This window comes from Euleptes europaea, chromosome 18 (genome assembly GCF_029931775.1).
Source record: "Euleptes europaea isolate rEulEur1 chromosome 18, rEulEur1.hap1, whole genome shotgun sequence".
Taxonomy (NCBI): domain Eukaryota; kingdom Metazoa; phylum Chordata; class Lepidosauria; order Squamata; family Sphaerodactylidae; genus Euleptes; species Euleptes europaea.
In genome coordinates, this window is record NC_079329.1 from 7,912,294 (window position 1) to 7,933,371 (window position 21,078).

General features: G+C 45.0%; 2 protein-coding genes across 2 annotated transcripts; one reads left to right on the top strand and one right to left on the bottom strand.

Moving 5' to 3' along the window:
- Window positions 1–5,961: 5,961 nt before the first annotated feature.
- LOC130489584 (olfactory receptor 4D5-like) lies at window positions 5,962–6,894 on the bottom strand. Its single transcript, XM_056863340.1, has one exon. It carries the CDS (start codon window positions 6,892–6,894, stop codon window positions 5,962–5,964), a length of 933 nt encoding a protein of 310 aa, XP_056719318.1.
- Window positions 6,895–15,543: 8,649 nt separating this feature from the next.
- On the top strand, window positions 15,544–16,491 carry LOC130490345 (olfactory receptor 4Q3-like). The gene has a single exon (XM_056864172.1). The coding sequence runs from the start codon at window positions 15,544–15,546 to the stop codon at window positions 16,489–16,491; it is 948 nt and encodes a 315-aa protein (XP_056720150.1).
- The last annotated feature ends 4,587 nt before the right edge of the window (window positions 16,492–21,078 follow it).

The window sequence follows — 21,078 nt, forward strand, 5'->3', positions numbered from 1 at the left end:
CAAAAGCTGGAGGTCGTGGGTTTGTTCTGTGGGGCATGAGGTGGTTATAGGCACTGATCTTCACTGTGTAAAAAAAGTGGCATGCCAAGATTTCAGATTTATAAATACAGGTTATCTTTTGGGGAAAGCGTGAGATGAAGAGGTTGAGACAGAAAGAGAGAAGCAGAAAGATCATCTTACGTGCATTCAAAATGCAGTGGTGGGACCAATTTTGAGGATGGCTAAAAAAAATAAGCCAGTCACTTGGAGCCAATGAATTTTTCTGGCAGTAGGTGCACGACAAACAGAAAATTAATTTCTGTGCACAGCTTTTGGGAATGCACAGTTAACTTATGGAACTCTCTGCCACAAGCTGTGGAGATTGCCACTAGCTTAGATGGCTTTTCTTGCATATTGCACATTGAGCTATTGATACCCCACTTTTCTCCCAAAGGTGTAATTTGAAGCAAACCACCAGTGTTAATGGAAAGTAGGATGGATGTGATAGTGTCTTGGAAAGGAGGGCAGGCATGACCCAATAATGAGGAAAGCTTCACCTGTTGAAGTTCTGCCAGTCGTGCTGTTGTTAAAGTCACAAGAGCTTGTCAGGAAAATGTGGCATCGTTCACCTTGAAGATCTCACTGACCTCCTTCTGACATCTTATCCAATTTTTATTTAGGGAATAGATTGCTAGTGAAATGTTACCTAGTTCCCTGTCTCTTGCCCCTTCTCAGATACAAGTATCAAAACAGATTTTAAAAAATATTTCTTCACATAATGCATAGTTAAATTGTGGAACTCCCTGCCCCAGGAAAAGCTGGAAAGTGAAGAAAGCTGATAGGAAGAAAATAGATTCCTTTGAAATGTGGTGTTGCAGGAGAGTGTTACGGATACCCTGGACTGCCAAAAAAAACAAATCAGTGGGTTCTAGATCAAATCAAGCCTGAACTGACCCTAGAAGCTAAAATGACTAAACTGAGGCTATCGTATTTTGGTCACGTCATGAGAAGACAAGAGTCGCTGGAAAAGACAGTCATGCTAGGAAAGGTTGAGGGCAGCAGGAAAAGAGGAAGACCCAACAAGAGATGGATTAACTCAATAAAGGAAGCCACAGCCTTCAATTTGCAAGATCTGAGCAAGGCTGTCAAAGATAGGACATTTTGGAGGACTTTCATTCATAGGGTCGCCATGAGTCGGAAGCGACTTGACGGCACTTAACCCACACACACTGCTCCAGGATGTGGTGATGGGCTGGCTGCCAACTTGGAAGACTTTAAGAGGGGAGTGGACATGTTCATGGAGGAGAGGGGTATCCAAGGCTACTAGTCAAAATGAATACTAGTCATGATGCAGGCCTATTCTCTCCAGGATCAGAGGAGCATGCTTGTTGTATTAGGTGCGGTGGAACCCAGGCAGGATGGTGCTGCTGCAGTTGTCTTGTTTGTGGGCTTCCTAGAGGCACCTGGTTGGCCACTGTGTGAACAGACTGCTGGACTTGGTCTGATCCAGCATGGCTTTTCTTATGTTCTTATTCTAAGAGTTCTGGTCTAAAGAATGTTTCTCTTTGCACATGAGCCTCATTCCTGTCTTCGCCCTTATGCGCAATTTATAATTAGTATCTGCTCGGAATTTACTTAATAATGAGTTGGCACTGAATTATTTTATACCATTCCCTGGTTTTCATCCTGTAAAGCTTGCTATGGAAAATATTGCCTACCTATCTCCTACTCATATCTTCCACACTCCTTATTTAAGATTCACTCACTGTCTCAGAAATAGGCTGAAATATGATATTTCTTCTGGAAAATGGTTAAAATGGTAAAGCTTACCAAATTTGCCTATAAGCAGCAGAACATCTTCAAACAATATGGTGTTCATTCATTAAGTATTTTTGCTTATTTTTTACCTAAGAATATTATTAGGATGGTCTCTTGTCATCACAATGGATGGATTTATCTTGTATAAACAACTCATGTCTCTAGCCTTCCATACTGAAACACACACGCACTATTGTATAACATCATTTTTGTAAAGATATACTTCAGTCAGAATGATTGCAGTACAGCCAGCCTTTACACATAGCTTGCTCACGCTTTACTCTTCCAGTACTCACTCTTTAACCACACAATTTTCTGCATGGTATAGTGGTTAAGAGCAGTGGTTAAGAGCAGTGGAGTCTGATCTGGAGAACCAGGTTTGATTCCCCACTCCTCCACATGAGCAGTGGAGGCTAATCTAGTGAACTGGATTTGTTTCCCCTCTCCTCCACATGAAGCCAGCTGGGTGACCTTGGGCTAGTCACAACTCTCTCAGCCCCACCTACCTCACAGGGTGTCTGTTGTGGGGAGGGGAAGGTGATTGTAAAGCCGGTTTGATTCTTCCTTAATTGGTAGAGAAAGTCAGCATATAAAAACCAACTCTTCTTCTTCTTCCGCCTCCTCCTCCTCAGGTAAAATTTCTGCTACTGAAGTAAATACTCCAAATTACACGTTAAAAATAAAAACTCTCATAGAAAGAGACTGTAGAAGCACATGCAAAAGACTGTGCTGTAGAAAGAGACAGCACTGAAAGGAAAAAAGAAATATTATGGTCTGCAAGGAAAGGGGCATCTTGAAAAAACAGACATCTTGTGAGTCTTTCCAGAGCAAATCGGAGCTTATGTTACTGACTATGGATTAGCAAAGCCTGTGCTAACACCTACCAGCTACAACAGGTCTGTGGAAGGGAAGCGACCTCCTTCTGCCACCAAAGTGTTTCTTCTGCCTGGCAGAACATCTTCTCAGGAACATATAACTCCATCTACAAGGAAGAGGCATCTTAACGGGCTGGGAAGTTCTGGAGCAGGTGGGCCCAGGAGAGTTGAAGAGACAGCCAGGCGGCACGCACCTGCTGCAAGGGGAGTTATTAAAAGTGCAACTTGGGATTCCCGTGAGAATGCCAAACACAGAACTTTTTGTCTTATAAATGTGGATGGTTATAATGGCGGTGATGGTTTTACGACATGAATAGTCCCGTCCGAACAAGAGGAAGCATGACCGTTCCTACCACAAGGGGGTGCTCTAGAGCAAGAAGCGTGAGGATGGAAATGTCGGCCCTCCCCAGCTCTGCCTTTCAATTGGGCGAAAGGGTCTGCTTCAGGCAGAAGATGTTTGAGTGGATGTGGCAGTCCCTAAGCATGTAGAAGTCTTTCTTTTGTCGGTGGATGTCTCCACCCGAGGGCCACTGATTTGTTTTTTTGGCAGTCCAGGGTATCTGTAAAACTCTCCTCCAACACCACATTTCAAAGAAATCTAATTTCTTCCTATCAGCCTTCTTGATTGTCCAGCTCTCACACCCATACATAGTAATAGGGAATACCATGGCATGAATTAACCTGATCTTGGTGGCCAGTGACACATCCATTACAGCACAAAAAGAGTTGCAAAGAAAATGTGGAATGGATTTTCCAGTAAGGTGTCTGGGTTCCAGAGACATTAATCTGGGACTGGAATGACAGCCCTCAGAGTGGAATGACGGCCCCTGGGATTAGCAGATCTGTTCTTGGACTGGAATGACAGCTAGTCCCAGGGGTGTCATTCCAATCTGGGGGCTGTCATTCCAATCCCAGAACATGTCTGCTAGTCTCAAGGGCTGTCCACTGAGCTTAGGGTTGCCAGCCTCCGGGTGATAGCTGGAGATCTCCAGCTATTGCAACTGACCTCCAGGCAATAGAAATCAGTTCCCCTGGAGAAAATGGCCATTGGACTCTATGGCATTGAAGTCCCTCCCCTCCCCAAACCCAATTGCCAAAGTGGCCATTTCCCCCAGGGGAACTGATCTCTATTGCCTGGAGAGCAGTCGAAATAGCAGGAGATCTCCAGCCACCACCTGGAGGTTAACCCAAGCAACAAAAAAAGTGTGGAGCTACAGTTGCACAAATTGTTGAATTACTCACACACACAAAATAATAAGCTGAGCAATTTAGGCTGTTTGTTTGGCTGTATAATTATACTTAAGTAACTATATTCCAAACTACATAGTCATCTCCCATAATAAGTACACAACTGAGAATCCCACCAAGTGGACCAAATCCTTAATAACAACTGCACATTCAATAATACAATATTACATTCATATGCATATAATGATCACAATACATATAATCACAGACAGGTCAATAGTCCAACTCTGTGCTACAAACAAATGCCCACAGAAAGACACTTGAATGGTTTTTATACTTTCTCTTCTCACCAAAGTTGGTGAATAGCTCAGTGGGGATGTGAGGCCATAAAGTCTTCTTCAGCTACCATTTCCTCCAGGGGAACTGATTTCTGTTGAAGCGGTCAGTACTGTGAAGGCAACTAGGTTTCTATAATTTGTATTTCACTAAGAAATATGTTATCTTACTTAACTGGTTGCCCCATAAGTAGTGATACAAACTTTGAGTTTTTAAAAAAAATTCCCTTTTATTGTAGAAACTTCAGAGTATAAAAGAATATGGGATCAGGACACAAAACATATCAGTTACAAAAATAATACAAAGTCAGTCACAGTTACATTGTAGGAAAAAAACCTAACAGAATATTACAAAGTTTAAGTAGATCTTGTTCAGTAAAAGATACAATAAAAAATACCAAGCGCACATACCTCTGGATGTGCCATGCTTCTGGGGACATTCTTTAGACAGACAGCTCAGGGGCAGCATGTCTGCTATAGAACTCCGAACTACTAAATAATTTTAGACCCCTTAAATACCCTTTCTCTGGGAATTTTAATCTGTGAATAATCCTTCCCCAGACATCATGGGCAAAAACTCATGGTCACTTTATCCTCCTTTATTCCCTGTTTCAGCCAGGATTCAGCCAGGATCGAACTCACGTTCGGTGAAACGCATGCGTTTGATCCTGGCTGAATCCTGGCTGAAACAGGGAATAAAGGAGGATAAAGAGACCATGCGTTTTCGCCCCATATCTAAGATCAAGACCTTTCTCAAAACAATAACATCCTTCAAGACAAGGTTGTCTGGCAGATAACAACATAGATATGGGATTATATCTTTTTGATGGATAGTGTATAATAATAAGATGACAGGAAAATGATGGGAAACAAGGCTATTGTTCTTATAATGAAAATCCTATTACCCCCACTGGGAAGTGTTCTAAGAATACAAAAGGGCAAGAATATTTCATTCTAATCTTATGTTTTGGTTATTGAAGGCCATATGGCTTTTAGCCCAGCTCTTTAACTAGCATCTCGTCTATTGTAAAATTACCTCCAGTCTCTAAGCAAGAGATCCTTTTAATTAGCATTCCTAGCAACCATTATATAATTTCAAGCTGCTATTCTATATGATTCCAAGTTATATGTGCCTATATTACTAACTGCCCACAACACTGTAGTCTGGAGGTCAGCTGTAATTGAAGAACTCCAATAGAATACAATTGTGAAGGGGACAAGCTCTTTTGAGAATTTTATTTATTTATTTGAACACATGAACACATGAAGCTGCCTTCTACTGAATCAGACCCTTGGTCCATCAAAGTCAGTATTGTCTACCCAGACTGACAGCGGCTCCACAGGGTCTCAGTCAGGGGTCTTTCACAGCACCTACTTGCCTGGTCCCTTTAACTGGAGATGCTGGGGATTGAACCTGGGACCTTCTGCGTGCCAAGCAGATGCTCTGCTACTGAGCCACAGCCCGTCTCCATGGCTTTCCAGGGTCTCAGGCAGAGATCTTTCACATCACCTACTTGCCTGGTCCCTTTAACTGGAGATGCCGGGGATTGAACCTGGGACCTTCTGCGTGCCAAGCAGATGCTCTACCACTAAGCCACAGCCCCTCCCCTATTTAGATATTGATATTCTGCTCTTCCCCCAGTGGGGATCAGAAGCAGTTGTCAGTATCCTTCTCTCATCCTCCTTTGTATCCTCACAACAACCCTGTGAGGTAAGTGAGGCTGAGGGAGAGCATGACCATCCCAAGGTCAACCAGCAACCTGGGATCAGGGACTTAATTTCTGCTTCCTTCCTCTGAGCTTTCCCAGGGCCCTTTGGAAATCTTTGTTCCTCAGCGTGTAAATGAAAGGGTTCAGGACCGGCGTGAGGAGAGTGTAGAGAACGGCAACGGCTTTGTCCATCGGGAAGCTCCGGAAAGGACGGGCATAGATGTAGATGCAGGGCCCAAAAATCAGGGTCACCACGGTGATATGAGAAGCACACGTGGAAAGAGCCTTGCTCCGGCCTGGAGCCGAACCTGCCCTCAGCTTGGCCAGTAGGATGGAGTACGACACCAGCAACACCACAAAGCACATCGAGGTCACCAGGCCATTGTTGGACACCATGAGCAGCTCCACCACAAAAGTATCGGCACATGCCAGTTTGACCACCTGAGGCACATCGCAGTAGAAATTATCCAGAACGTTGGGGCCGCAAAAGGGCAGCCGGACAACAATGGCCACTTGAACGATGGAGTGGACAAAGCCGCCGACCCAAGAGGCCCCCAGGAACCCACCGCAGGCGGTCCCATTCATGATGGCCGCGTAGCGCAACGGGTGGAAGATGGCGACGTAGCGATCGTAGGCCATGATGGTCAGGAGGAAGATCTTGATGCCTCCAACGAAGTGGAAGAAGAAGATCTGGGAGACGCAGCCTCCGTACGTGATGGTGCTAGTCCTCAACAGGAAGCCGACCAGCATCTTGGGAGCAGTGATGGTGGAATAACAGAAATCCAGGAGAGACAGATTTCCCAACAGGAAGTACATGGGAGTGTGGAGGGTCGGCTCAAAAGCCACTAGGCTTACAATCAAAAAATTGCCTACCAGAGTGGTGGCGTACACTGCCAGGAAGACAGCAAAGAGGAGAAGCTTCATCTCTGGATCGGCGGCCAACCCCAGAAGGATAAACTCAGTCACTGTGGTGTGGTTCTCCCCTTCCATCAGGTCAGCTCATGCCTTGTTGATGGACACTTGGGGGAGAATTATAAAATAGATTAAGGAGAAATGCATTGTCTTGTGCCTGTGAGCGATAAAGTGGGCAGTTTTTAAAATCATGTTGTAAAGGAACAGTCTCACAAGTAGGGTTGCCAGGTCCCTCTTCACCAACGGGGGGAGGTCTTTGGGGTGGGGTCAGAGGAGGGAGGGGTTTGGGGAGGGGAGGGGCCTCAATGCCATAGAGTCCAATGGCCAAAGCAGCCATTTTCTCTAGGTGGGGAGAAAAAAGGCACCACTGTACTAGTATCAACAGATTAGAAAATTAGTACAGGAGCGAGATGCTTACAAACAAAGTGCTAAAAGTGATTTTATAAACTACTAAGTAACATATAACACACATTTACACAAACAAGTGAATATACATATACATGACCTATAATGTAACAACAAATAAAGTGACAATTGTGCATGAAAGTTTCAAAATTGTCTCTATCCAGAGTACAATAAGTATTCTTGATTTGTAAGTTCATGTAGTCTTATTGAAGCCAGAGTCTTGATGATGTAGTCTTGATGATGTAGTCAATAAGACTACATGAACTTACAAATCAAGAATACTTATTGTACTCTGGATAGAGACAATTTTGAAACTTTCATGCACAATTGTCACTTTATTTGTTGTTACATTATAGGTCATGTACAGTATATGTATATCCACTTGTTTGTGTAAATGTGTGTTATATGTTACTTAGTAGTTTATATAATCACTTTTTGCACTTTGTTTGTAAGCATCTCGTTCATGTACTAATTTTCTCTAGGTGAGCTGATCTCTACGGCTGAAGATCGGTTGTAATAGCAGAAGATCTCCAGCTAGCACCTGGGGGTTGTGCAATCGAAACTAGGACTAGTGCCCCACTCGTGGCTATTGGAATTCGCAGGCACTTATGGCAATAAATACACACCTAAAATTATGCTGCTAACAATATATTGTACTGAAGAGCACAACACAAACTTAAAACATTATACAATTGATGCAATGACGTGCTAATACACGTGTAACCTTCACTTGAAGATGCAACAACCGTCCGTGTGACTTTAAGTCCTTGAAGGTGAAAAAGTAACTTAAAGTCCTTGCAGCTGTATAGTGGAAGGAAGGATGGATGGAGGGAGGGAAGGCGGGAAGGCAGGAAGCACACTTAGGTAAAAAGAGCTGCTCATATTATAAACCCCTGTGGCGCAGAGTGGTAAACTGCAGTACTGCAGTCCAAGCTCTGCTCATGACCTGAGTTCGATCCCGACAGAAGTCGGTTCCAGGTAGCCGGCTTGAGGTTGACTCGGCCTTCCATCCTTCCAAAGTTGGTAAAATGAGGACCCAGCTTGCTGGGGGCAAAGGGAAGATGACTGGGGAAGGCACTGGCAAACCACCCCGTAAACAAAGTCTGCCTTGGAAACATCGAGATGTGACATCACCCCATGGGTCAGCAATGACCCGGTGCTTGCACAGGGGACCTTTACCTTTTACTAACAAGACTAAGGTTGCCAGCACTGTCTTGGCAAATGCCTGGAGATTTTGAGAATGGTGCTCGGGGAGGGTGGATTTGGGGAAGAATGCAACATCACTTCTAGGTGACACTCTAGGGATTTCCCCTGATTTCTATGGTAAATAACATAGAGACACCGGGAAAATTCCTGGAGCATCAATATGGAGGCCCCTTTATGACATTTTTACTCTCCCGATCCTCCATTTCTTGACAGCAAGAGATTGTGGTCGAGGGTGGGGGCTTACTCACTGCAGGCAGGCAAATGGCAAGCCTATATGAGAGGTTTAGCCATGATTCATTAAGAGCCACTTTACATTTTCCTCCCTGTACTGAAGGACTGATCTATACTTACTGATTACTTCTTCATAGTGGCTACTGACTCAATATGAGGTGTAACTCTGTTTAGGACTGTGCTGGTAGTACTGCTGTAGCTAAGTAGAAGATCAGGCTGAATATCACCCAAGTAGACATCTTCTCCCAGCATTAAACTGAATAATTCTGTGATAATATTCACCTGCAAATCCTTTATTTCTTATAAAAGCCTATGTATGAATGTTCCTTATGAATATGCAAGACCTTGCCTTTTACCCCTGATTGGCAGTTTTAATTTTTGAAAAGAAGAAGAAGAAGAAGAAGAAGAAGAAGAAGAAGAAGAAGAAGAAGAAGAAGAAGAAGAAGAAGAGTTGGTTTTTATATGTTGACTTTCTTAAGGAAAAATCAAACCGGCTTACAATCACCTTCCCTCCCCGTCCCCACAACAGACACCCTGTGAGGTAGGTGGGGTTGAGAGAGTTCTAAGAGAGTTGTGACTGGCCCAAGGTCACCCAGCTGGCTTCGTGTGGAGGAGTGGGGAAACAAATCCAGTTCACTAGATTAGCTTCCGCTGCTCATGTGGAGGAGTGGGGGAATCGAACCCGGTTCTCCAGATCAGACTACACCACTCCAAACCCCGGCTCCAAACCACTGCTCTTAACTACTACACCACGCTGATGTAGTCTGACATGAAAAAGGTTTTGGTCCCCTGCAAATTTAAACTCTCACTATTTACCCATTTGATCTGTTGAAAGGCAGATATTGACTGCACAATCCTAAAGCCAGCCTGTAAGTTGCTTCAGAAAGCAACTAAAAGAGCAATCCACTCAGGATCCTGTTTCAGTCTAGTCAATGGGGTTTACTCCCAGGCAAGTAGGATGGCACTACAAGCCTTACACCAGTGTAATGCACACACACCAAAGTAACATGAAGGTACGTCAGCACCATGCCAGGATCAGTAATGCCCTGACATCTAGGTTTTAGGGTTTCTCTACCTGTGACCAAAACCAAATGTGTCATCTTATCACAGTCTAGATGGATAGGAAGACACACAGATCACACAGCTTTACATGGTGGGGATGTGTTGGGGGGATTTATCTGTCTAGAACAGTGGTTCCCAACCTTTTTTTGACCAGGGACCACTAGGACTTTTTTGTTCGGTGCAGGGACCCCAAGGTTCAAAATAAAAATTCAGAGAATTTGAAAATAAACTTTAAACTTAATGACTTAAACTTAAGACATTAGAATAATATTTGAATATATTTTTATAATAGAGAACTTTTAATTGAAAATATTAATTTATTATGGGTTTATAACTTTGTTTCGCGGACCTTAATTTAGTTCTCGCGGACCCCTGGGGGTCCACGGACCCCCGGATGGGAACCAGTGGTCTAGAACATCATTTTGTTGTAATTTTTACCACTGTTCTATAAGCGAGGTCAGTATTATGACTCCCATGCTTGAGATCCCCTTCAGACAAGATGTGAATCCCAGACACCAGCTCTTTTCCTTAGCCACAGTGTTATATCTGCTGCTTTTGTTCTGCCTCTCCCCTCAATCCATCCATCCATCCATCTACCTTTTTGCCTTTCAAAAGAGACACAAAAACATCTGCAGGCCCTTCCATCTAGAGAAACATTTTCTGGCAGGGTGTGAGCTTATGTGAGTCACAGCTCCCTTCTGTGGATATCCGAAGAAGTGAGCTGTGACACACGAAAGCTCATACCCTTCCAGAAATTTTTTTCAAGGTGCTACTAGACTTTTGCTCTTCTCTACTGCTACAGACAGGCTAGCACTGCTACCTGTTGTGATCTAGCTTTCACTACTTTCCCCCTTACCTGGCTGTGCCCGCTGCAATCTGGGTGTCCATTTGCAGATGTCCATTCACCTACCACAGGGGTTGACTGGGTTTGCCTTCATGTGTTCTGCTGGGTTCCTCGTGGTCCTCCAACTAAGTTGTTTTTACTAAGTAAAAATGCAGATTCCACTTCTGTTATAATAATGTGTGTTGAGTGAATCTGCATAGACGTCGTTGCTTAAGGAAACAGGAGGCTCTGTGATGGATCAGAGCTAGGTCCACCACCACCCACCATTTCTGGGCAAGAACATCAGCAACCAAGACGTCCATCAGAAACTGCCCAGCGGGTCATGGCAAGGCTTTCTGCCGTCTAGCTTCCACCATTCTGGTGGGTTTCAGTCTAACATGCACAGCCTATACAGGACTAACAAAGCCACCGGATCTCCAAAGTTTGCATCCAGTCCAGCCCACACAGGATCTGCCGTGTCTATGTTCTGCTGTGAGTCATCAGGGTGATCGGCTCTGAGGCAGAGAACAAGCAGGCATAAGGAGCAATGTGCTGAGATGGATTAGATGTTCAGAAGAAGCTGGTGACGTGATGTTCAGAGGCTTTGCAACGAAAGGAATTATTAAAATGTGACTATCGACTGCTCTTTTGTAGCCTGGAAGTGAGAGTAACAAGTCACATAAGTGGCCTCAAGGGAGCAGAGAAGGAAAGTTCACTTTCCGAGAGCTCTTGCAGAGAAGGCGAGAGAGATTTGGATGATGGGTGGGGGAGTCAAGGCTGCAAATCATTTTCCAACTCATTGTTTTATCCTATCTCCCAAGCAAAGGATTCTAGGAATTCCATCCCTGTTCAGGGAGAATGGCTCATATCAACAACAACAATAGCAACAAAAATCTTCTGATTGCTCAAATTCCCAGGGTTTTTTGCTAGAGGCCTCAGTGGTTCACCTGATGTTAATCTGGGTTAGATGTCTGCTTGGCCTGAACTGGATAGTCCAGCCAAGCCTGATTTTGTCAGATCTCAGAAGCTAAGCAGGGCCAGCCCTGGTTAGTACTTGGATGGGAGACCACCAAAGAATACCAGGGTTGCTACACAGAGGCAGGCAGTGGCAAACTGCCTCTGAACATCTCTTGCCTTGAAAACCCTATGGGGTTGCCATATGTCAGCTGCAACTTAACAGCATGAAGAAGAAGAGTTGATTTTTATATGCCAACTTTCTCTACCACTTAAGGCTGAATCAAACCGGCTTACGATCATCTTCCCTCCCCACAACAGACACCCTGTGAGGTAGGTGAAGCTGGGAGAATGTGACTTGCCCAAGGTCACCCAGCTGGCTTCGTGTGTAAGAGCGGGAAAACAAATCCAGTTCACCAGATTAGCCTCCACCGCTCATGTGGAGGAGTGGGGGAATCAAACCCGGTTCTCCAGGTCAAAGTCCACCACTCCAAACCACCACTCTTAACCACTACACTACTAGTTGGGATTTGTTCAGTTCAACAGATAAGGAGGGCAACAAACCATGTTAAAATTGCACAGCAAAAACAATGTCCAAAGCAACTTCTTCTCTTGGCAAGGCTTTGTGTATCAAAACCCAATATATACAACACGCTTCTGATGTATGGTGCAAATCTAAGAAGAGTTACTCCAGTCTAAAGCCATTCATTTCAATCGGCTTAGACTGGAGTAGCTGCATAAAATTGCAGTGATAGTCTACAAAATGGAAGGGTCAGACATCTTGGAAGGCGGCCTCTAAACTTTCCACACCCACAAAATCAGAAGGGGGATCATCTAATACTTGATGCTACTCACTTGCGTTGATTTGTTCTCTTTATTGATACCTTGCTCTCCTCCCCAACGAGGACCCAAAGCAGCATACAACATAATACTCCCGTCTGCCATTTTATCCTTACATCAACCACCCTGTGAGGTAGGTTAGGCAGAAAGGGAGAGTTAATGACCCACGGTCACCCAGAAATGATCTTCTGTGACAGAGTAGGGATTCGAATCTGTGTCTCCCATAAGAACATAAGAAAGGCCCTGCTGGATCAGACCAAGGCCCATCAAGCCCAGCAGTCTGCTCACACAGTGGCCAACCAGGGGCCTCTAGGAAGCCACAAACAAGACGACTGCAGCAGCACCGTCCTGCCCGTGTTCCACCGCACCCAATATAATAGGCATGCTCCTCTGATACTAGAGAGAATAGGTATGCAGCATGACCAGCATCCATTCCAACTAATAGCCATGAATACCCCTTTCCTCCATGAACATGTCCACTCCCCTCTTAAAGCCCTCCAAGCTGGCAGCCATCACCACATCCTGGGGCAGGGAGTTCCACAATTTAACTATGTGTTGTGTGAAAAAATACTTCCTTTTATCTGTTTTGAATCTCTCACCCTCCAGCTTTAGCAGATGACCCCGTGTTCTCGTATTATGGGAGAGGGAGAAAAACCTCTTCCTGTCCACTCTCTCCAAACCATGCATAATTTTATAGACCTCTATCATGTCTCCCCTCACCTGCCTTCTTTCCAAGCTAAACAGCCCTAAGCCAGAGTCTTGATAATGTAGTCTTGATGATGTAGGTGAGCCCGAGTTCAGAGAGAACTGTGACTGGCCCAAAGGTCAACCAGAAGTCTTCATGTGGAGGAGCAGGGAATTGAACCCTGTTCTCCAGATGAGAGTCCGCCACTCTTAACCACTATACCACACTGGGATTCCAAATTGGCAGCCATCATCACATCCTGTAGCAGTGAGTTCCACAAATTAAACAACACACTGTGTGAAGAAGTATTTTCTTTTGTCTCTCTTGAATCTCCCACCTTTCAGCTTCAGTGAATGACCCTGAATTCTAGGATTACAGGAGAGGGAGAAAAGCTTTTTTGCTGTCCACATCACTCATAATTTTATAGACCTCTATCACGTCTCCCCTTACTTGCCTTTTTTCTACATTAGCCCTAAGTGTTTTAACCAATCATCACAGGGCAGTTGCTCTAGTCTAGCCCCTTGGTCATTTTGGTTGCTCTTTTCTGCACCATTTCGAGCTCTACAACATCCTTTTTCAGGTGCGGAGATCAGAAATGTACACAATATTCCAAGTGTGGTCTCACCATAGATTTGTGTCTGGCACTAACCTCTCGGGCAAAGGCATTTCTCTCTGGGAAAGAAATCTCCCTCCCTTCCTGATGTCACATGGGCCTTTGTATAGATCCTTTGCATAAAACGAGTTGAAAACCCCTTTGGATTTTTATAATCCTCTTTTGAGACTGAACGGCAGCGGGCGCTCTCCAAGGTACTGAAACCCTTGTGAACACATAGACTTTGTTTGCAGAGGCATTTAAAGTAGAAAAGTCATATAAAGGGAAACTCCAAGGCCTGCCTCCTCTCTGCTTCAAGAGGAGCTGGAGGGAACTGGGTGGGGCAGAGAACAAAGCATTCAAGCTAACTCCATTTTCATAACTGTACAGAGAACCTTTTCACACAAGCTATCCGTTTTCCAGTTTTCTCAAGGGTAGCTGGACCACAGCCTCTATTTCTCCCTTTGCTGGTCTGGATTCCCTTTCCTCTTCTTTTCCCCACTCTTTTTTGGCTTTTTCTGAAAGATCTCAAAGCCCGAATGGTGTTGGATTGTCTTGGGATGGAGTTTCAGTAGGTGAAATTAAAGGTACCAGCCATGAATCCGCTTTGTATTGACTTGAATAGTTACTTGTATGAATGACTCTTTTAATTTCTTTTCTTCCTGCCATTGCCTTTCTTTTTCTTGCAGATGCCACATTTATTTTAAGATCTTAATCTACATTTAGTCACGATTCAGATCAGTGCAGAGGGAATTGCTGTAGCAATCATTTCTAAAAACTGAGTTGCTTTTCAGTTAGCACTCCAAGTGACGTACAATCAAATCAGAAAAGTACGGAAAGCACCACAATTCATTAAAACTGGTGAAACAAAAGAGTCAACCAACTAAGAACAACAAGCCACCAGACACATGCCTGTAATTCATGAAAATCTAGAAATCACTTTATAAAAAACAGAAAAGTTTTTATCTGCCTCAAAAAGTCTCCAGTAAGAAGGTGCTAGGCAGGGGTCCATATTATCCTTGTGCCAGTTGCTGTAGAATCCCCATATTTTTTAAGCATGGGCACAGAATTTTGGCCTAGGCATAGAATTCAGCTTCTGGATAACATTTTCTTTAAAGACATGTTTCTAGTCCTTGAGGAGGCTTGAAATGCAGAGAAATCCCAGAAGCTACAGCCAGAAAGAATTTACAGTTGCACTAGAGTGGTGTTTCTGTACTCTGCATCACCTCTTCTCCTTTCTGATTAGAACAAAAATGATGGGTCAGTAAGTAACTGAAATGAATTTGCCTAATTTATACAGGTAGTCATGTACAGCCTGGTGTAGTGGTTAAGGGGTCAAACTAGGGCCTGGGAAACCCAGTTTCAAATCCCCACTCATGCCATGGAAGCTTGCTGGGTAACCTAGGGCCAGTCACACACTGTCAGCCCTGACCCTAGTATTTACTAGTGTAAGAATTAAGCTGCAACTGACTTATGGTCACCTCTCAAGGGGGTTTGCCATTGCCTTCCTCCACATAGCAACTCCAGTCTTCTTTGATGGTTTCCCATCCAAGGACTAACAACGGCCGAACCTGCATAGCTTTCAAACTCTGACAACCTGGGCTGGTCTGGGCTATTCAGACTCAATGTAGAATGTAGTATAGTAGAGTGGAAGGGCAGGGCTGAAGGAAAGTCAAACATTGGGAAGGGGTTGTGACTCAGTCACATGCTTGGCATGCAGAAGGTCCCAGGTTCAATCCCCGGCATCTCCAGTTAAAGGAACTAGGCAGGCAGGTGATATGAAAGACCTCTGCCTGAGACCCTGGAGAGCTGCTGCCGGTCTGAGTAGACAATACTGACTTTGATGAACAGAGGGTCTGAATCAGTAGAAGGCAGCTTCATGTGTTCATCATCCCCTCTCTTTTTCTCCTGCTAGAACCAGCCATTGTCATGAATGGATCCACCATTTCAGAGTTCGTTTTACTGGGCTTCTCCTGCTCCGGCATTTCCTACCTCTGCCTTTCCACCTTGGTCTTGGCCTGCTGCACCACCATTCTCCTGGGCAACTTCCTGATCATGGTGACGGTGCAATCCGAGCCTCGGCTCCTCCACTGCCCCATGTATTTCTTCCTAGCCAATCTGGCACTCCTAGATATGTCCTTAGGATCAGTAGCTGCTCCAAAGTTAGCAGCTGACTTGTTAAACTGTGGCCATGCCATTTCCTACGGCAGCTGCATGGCCCAGTTCTTCTTCCTCCACCTCTTTGGGGGAGCAGAGATGCTCCTCCTCACTCTCATGGCCTATGACCGCTATGTGGCCATCTGCCACCCACTGAGATACACGGCCATCATGGACCGGCAGCTTTGCCTCAGGCTCCTTTTGCTTTGCTGGGCAGGAGGCCTCCTTCATACCACCATTCAGATGGTGGCAGTTGCCCAATTGCCATTCTGCGGTCCCAACGTGCTGGACAATTTCTACTGCGACATGCCACAATTGATCAAGCTAGCTTGTACGGAGTCTTATGCTGTCGAGATTCTCATGGTGGTCAACAGCAGCCTGCTAACCCTGCCCTGCTTCCTGGCCTTGTTGGCGTCATATGCCATGATCTTGGTCACCTCCTGTGGCCACTTCGGGAAGGCCGGCATGAAAGCTCTGTCCACTTGCAGCTCCCACCTGATGGTGGTCAGCCTCTTCTATGTGCCTTGTGTCTTTGTGTACCTGAAGCCCTTCTCCAGCTCCCAGGTGGACAAGGTAGCCTCCTTATTCTACATGGTGGCCACCCCTGCCCTCAATCCCCTTATCTATGCCCTGAGGAACCAAGAGATGAAGGAGGCCATGGGGAAATGGAAATGCAAGCAAAAACTCTTCCCTGTTGCTGCAAATGGAGTACATGTGTGAAATTTCTTCTACTGTCAAATTATTGTTTATCTGAGAGTTCAAAATTGTTGTTCATGTGAGAGTCATTCACATGAGAGTTCATTGACAAGATGCCTTCAAACAGCCAGAGCCCTTTGAGCCCCATGAATGTAGTGTTGGGGTTCATATATATTTGGCAAATGAGTTCAGTAGCATCAGATTGCATGGCCTGCAAGCATACCTTGGAGATATTGGAGGTTTGGTTCCAGACCACCACAATAAAGTGAGTCAGACAGGTTTTTTTGGTTTCCCAGTGCATACAAAGGTTAGGGGAGGGCCTGTGGCTCAGTGGTGGATCATCTGCTTGGCATGCAGAAGGGGCCAAGTTCCATCCCCGCCATCTCCAGTTAAAGGGACTAGGCATGTAGGGGACATGAATACCTTAGACTCTGGAGAGCCGCTGCCGATCTGAGTAGACAATACTGACTTTGAGGGACCAAGGGTCTGATTCAGTATAAGGCAGCTTCATGTGTTCATGTTTACACTCTAGTCTATTAAGTGTGTAATAGCATTATGTCTAAAAAAGCAACGTACTGTAACAATGATGAAAAAGTTTGAAATATTGTGAGAGTTACCAAATGTGACACAGAGACAAGAAGCGAGCACACGCTCTTGGGAAAATGGCGGCAATAGACTGGCTCGAAAACACATTCTCTGCAAAGCGCAATAAAGCGAAGCGCAATAAAACAAGGAATGCCTGTATATGGATCTGTTACTCCGATTTTACTGAGTGGGACGGACATGAATATGACCATCAGAAATTACTGACCCTCACCACGAGACCCAGAGTGGTGTAGCAGTTAGTGAGTTGTAGCTAGGAAATCCAGGTTCACCATCCTGAAATGACTTTGGATCCATCCCTTGTCTGACCTACCTCACAAGGCTGTCGTGAGGATAAAATGGAGAAAGAAGAACAAAGTGTCCTGCTCTGAGCTACTTGAAGGAATACCAAAAAAAATGTACTAGCTAGATAGTAGTTGTGGTATATAAACTTCTGTAAAAATTGATTTTGTACATCAGATTTTGGGTGTGTTCTTATGGTTGAATTAATTAATCCTTTCCTATGTTCCACCACAACAAAATCAAGTAACTTCCTGATGGTGCTTCAAGTCCATATGGTTATGAACATTCTTGGTGCGGGTTCCACAATGGCATAGTTCCCAAATACATAATTCACTTGTGGAATTCAGTTCCCAAAGATGTGGGGAACAATAGCTACTATATGGATGGTTTTCTAAAAACTTGGACACATTTGTGAAGGAAAGGTCTACCATAGCTATGAATGGGACCTCAACATTCAGAAATAGGCACGATGCACTAGGTAGCCCACTGCTACTGCCACTCCTTCCATTCTCCAACATGCTACACACACAATGAAAGGTTTGGTTGATGCTGCTCAGCACCAAGAGCAATCCATAGTATCCCACCATCCAATGAATAATGAGCTGTTGCAGGAGCAGCCCATCACTGTGTGCTATCTCAAGGTGACCTCCAATTCACCCTACCTATAATAGGCAACCCACTCTATTCCCACCATCCTAGTTATGGTCTAACCCATGGGTGGGGAACGTCAGGCCCAGGGGCCGTTTAAGGCCCGCGAAATCATTTGGTCTGGCCCTTCGTGGGTCCTGGCAGATCTCTCGCTCAGAAGGATCTAAGACTGGCAATCCGCCCCCTCCCGCAGACAGAAATAGCCTCTATTCAAGGCAGATGTGAGTTTGTTTTGCCGAGAAAAGGAAGCTTCTTTCCCCCACTTTCAGAAGAGTTGTTAGCTATGGGGCTGCTAGGACCACCTAAGAAACGGTGTTAACCCTTTCCCACCCGGGCCGTGGAGAAACGTATTCCCTCTGTACTACAAGAGGGCTGGGGGCGGAAGTGGCAACAATGGAGGGGTTAAAGGGGGCAGGGCCAGAATGCGCTCACGGGGGGGGGGGTTCTTAGCCAGTGTGTCCTCGTTTCAACCCTACAGGTGGAGGTCACAGGAGACGGCTGTAGAATCCGGCCCCGACCATGCAGAGCAGAAGCAACTCCGGCTTGGGGCTTGGTTGGCTAATTTCTAAGTTGATAATTTTGTATGGCCCGCGAATGATGTTATAAATATCCAAATGGCCCTTGGCAGAAAAAAGGTTCCCCGCCCCTGGTCTAACCAGTCCAAGGACCAGGCTAATTTATCCCAGCCTTCCTCAGACAGGGGATGGGTTGTGGCTCGATGGCAGAGCCTGTGCTTTGCACGCAGAAGGTCCCAGGTTCAATCCCCCACCTCTCCAGTTAAAAGGACCAAATAGTAGTTGATGTGAAGTATCTTTACCTGAGACCCTGGAAAGCCACTGCCAATCTGAGTACACACTACTGTCCTTTATGGACCAACAGTCTGATTTATGTGTGACAACATGAAGCATGTGAAAAGGGGTTCCCCAAATTGCCAATTCATTCTGGGAACTTTGGGTCTTCCTCCTTTGTTTTGACACCTGAGCTTTTATGTGTATGATAAATCTTCTTGATTAATTTCAAGGTCATAAAATTGAACCCCATGCTCTGGCCAACACATTTAACACAATTCTTCCCCCAGAGTTCCTACAAAGTGTTAGGAAATCAGATTTGGGAGATAAGAACACCAGAGACTAATGAGTATCTTTAGTAGGGAAGGAACAGAGCTCAGGAAAGATCTATAACTAAGAGAAAGTGTGCAACTATCACAAGTGATGGGCTTACTGGATCATGGGAAGGATGTCGATGTTGTTTACCTGGATTTCAGTAAAGCTTTTGGCAGGGTTCCCCATGATGTTGTGATGGATAAACTGGAAGACTGCGGACTGGACTCTAGGATAGTTAGGTGGATAGGGAACTGGTTGGAGAGCCACACCCAAAGAGCAGTTGTCAGTGGCAGGGGCGGTGGCTCAGTGGTAGAGCATCTGCTCGGCATGCAGAAGGTCCCAGGTTCAATCCCCAGCATCTCCAGTTAAAGGGACTAGGCAAGTAGGTGATGTGAAAGACCTCAGCCTGAGACCCTGGAGAGCCGCTGCCGGTCTGAGTAGACAATACTGACTTGGATGGACCGAGGGTCTGATTCAGTATAAGGCAGCTTCATGTATTAATGTGTTCATTTCATCTGATTGGAGGGAGGTATCCAGTAGAGTGCCACACACAAGAAAAGTGGGTAGATGTGAACAAGCTGCAATTCAACAAGGGAGGAAGAGGGAGTACTGGGGATGATAACATTTGCAAAATGCGCCCACTCTGATTTCATTGAGACTGGGGGCCCTGCTATATGGCATCATGAGGGCTAGAGCCTTGGAATATCATTAATTAAAACCTCAGAAACTGCATTTGGTGGGCATGCCTATTCAAATGAATTGTGGTGACTTTAGGTGATTCAGCTCTGCTATGTCCATTCGTGGATGTTTTGTTGAATTAATCCAAACAGATAACCTCTCTGAGCTATAACCCCTTATCCACATTTTCCATTCAGAGCAGGAGGCAATAATTACCTGAACGGGGATCTGGGAACAGCTTCTGTGACTCCCTTTTCCCCTAAGGAACAATGACAAACCAATGAAATATTCCAGGGCTCACAGTAGAGAAAGAGTGCAAAAACAGAACGGACTCCCTTACCAAGGGACTACTGGGATTTTCACTGTCGCAAGCAGAGAACGGTAAGACTTGCCACCAGCCTCTCCAAAAGTAGTATTTGTTATTGACCTGGCCCTTTGAATGAAGATTATCCTGAGTGATGGGTTGCAACAAGAACTGTCCATTTGCATATCTTGAAAAGAGAGAGATTTTTTAAGAGATGCTGAGATTCTATTCCACATGGTCACTGCCTTCATGCCCTGCTTCTGAGATCCCCAGATGCATCTAGTTGCCTACTGTCAGAAGAAAGACGTGATCACAGAAAGCTGCTTTATACTGAACCAGTCCGTTGGTCCATCAAAGCCAATATTGTCATCTCAGACTGGCAGCAGGTCTCCAGGGTCTTAGACAAAGGCCTTTCACATTACCTGCTGCCAGATGTTTTAACTGGAGATACTGGGGATTGAACCTGGGACTTTCTGCATGCCAAGCAGATGCTCTACCAACGAGCCACAACTCCTACCCAAACCTAACAAGTTCCATACTTATAATGGTGGAAAGGGAAGGCTTTTTTTCTGTATTTGTTCTGGGTCCTGTATCTCTTACAAAGGCTATCCGAGCTAATTAATTGCTTGCCCAGTGCTCACAATGTCTCAATGATCGATACTCTTCCCACAAAGTGACTGGATATTTTTTGGGCCACATTTTCTCCTTTTGCTTTCTATTCTCCTTTCCCTTGGTCCTGCTATCTCAGGCATCTTTCCTCATCCTTGTAGTGTGATCTCAAGAGGCCAACAAACTTGGAGGACATCTTAGGACGGACCAATGCTGCCCAGCCACCAAAGAATTCTTCAACAATGAGCTTGGCCAAACTGGAAACAGAAGGTGAGTTTTGGACAATGTACCCATCTGAAGTTGATAACTTTTGAAGCTTTAGCAGTTTCTTAGGGGAAAACACACCTGATTCAACAGTGATGAGACTGAATATTCCAAATTTTA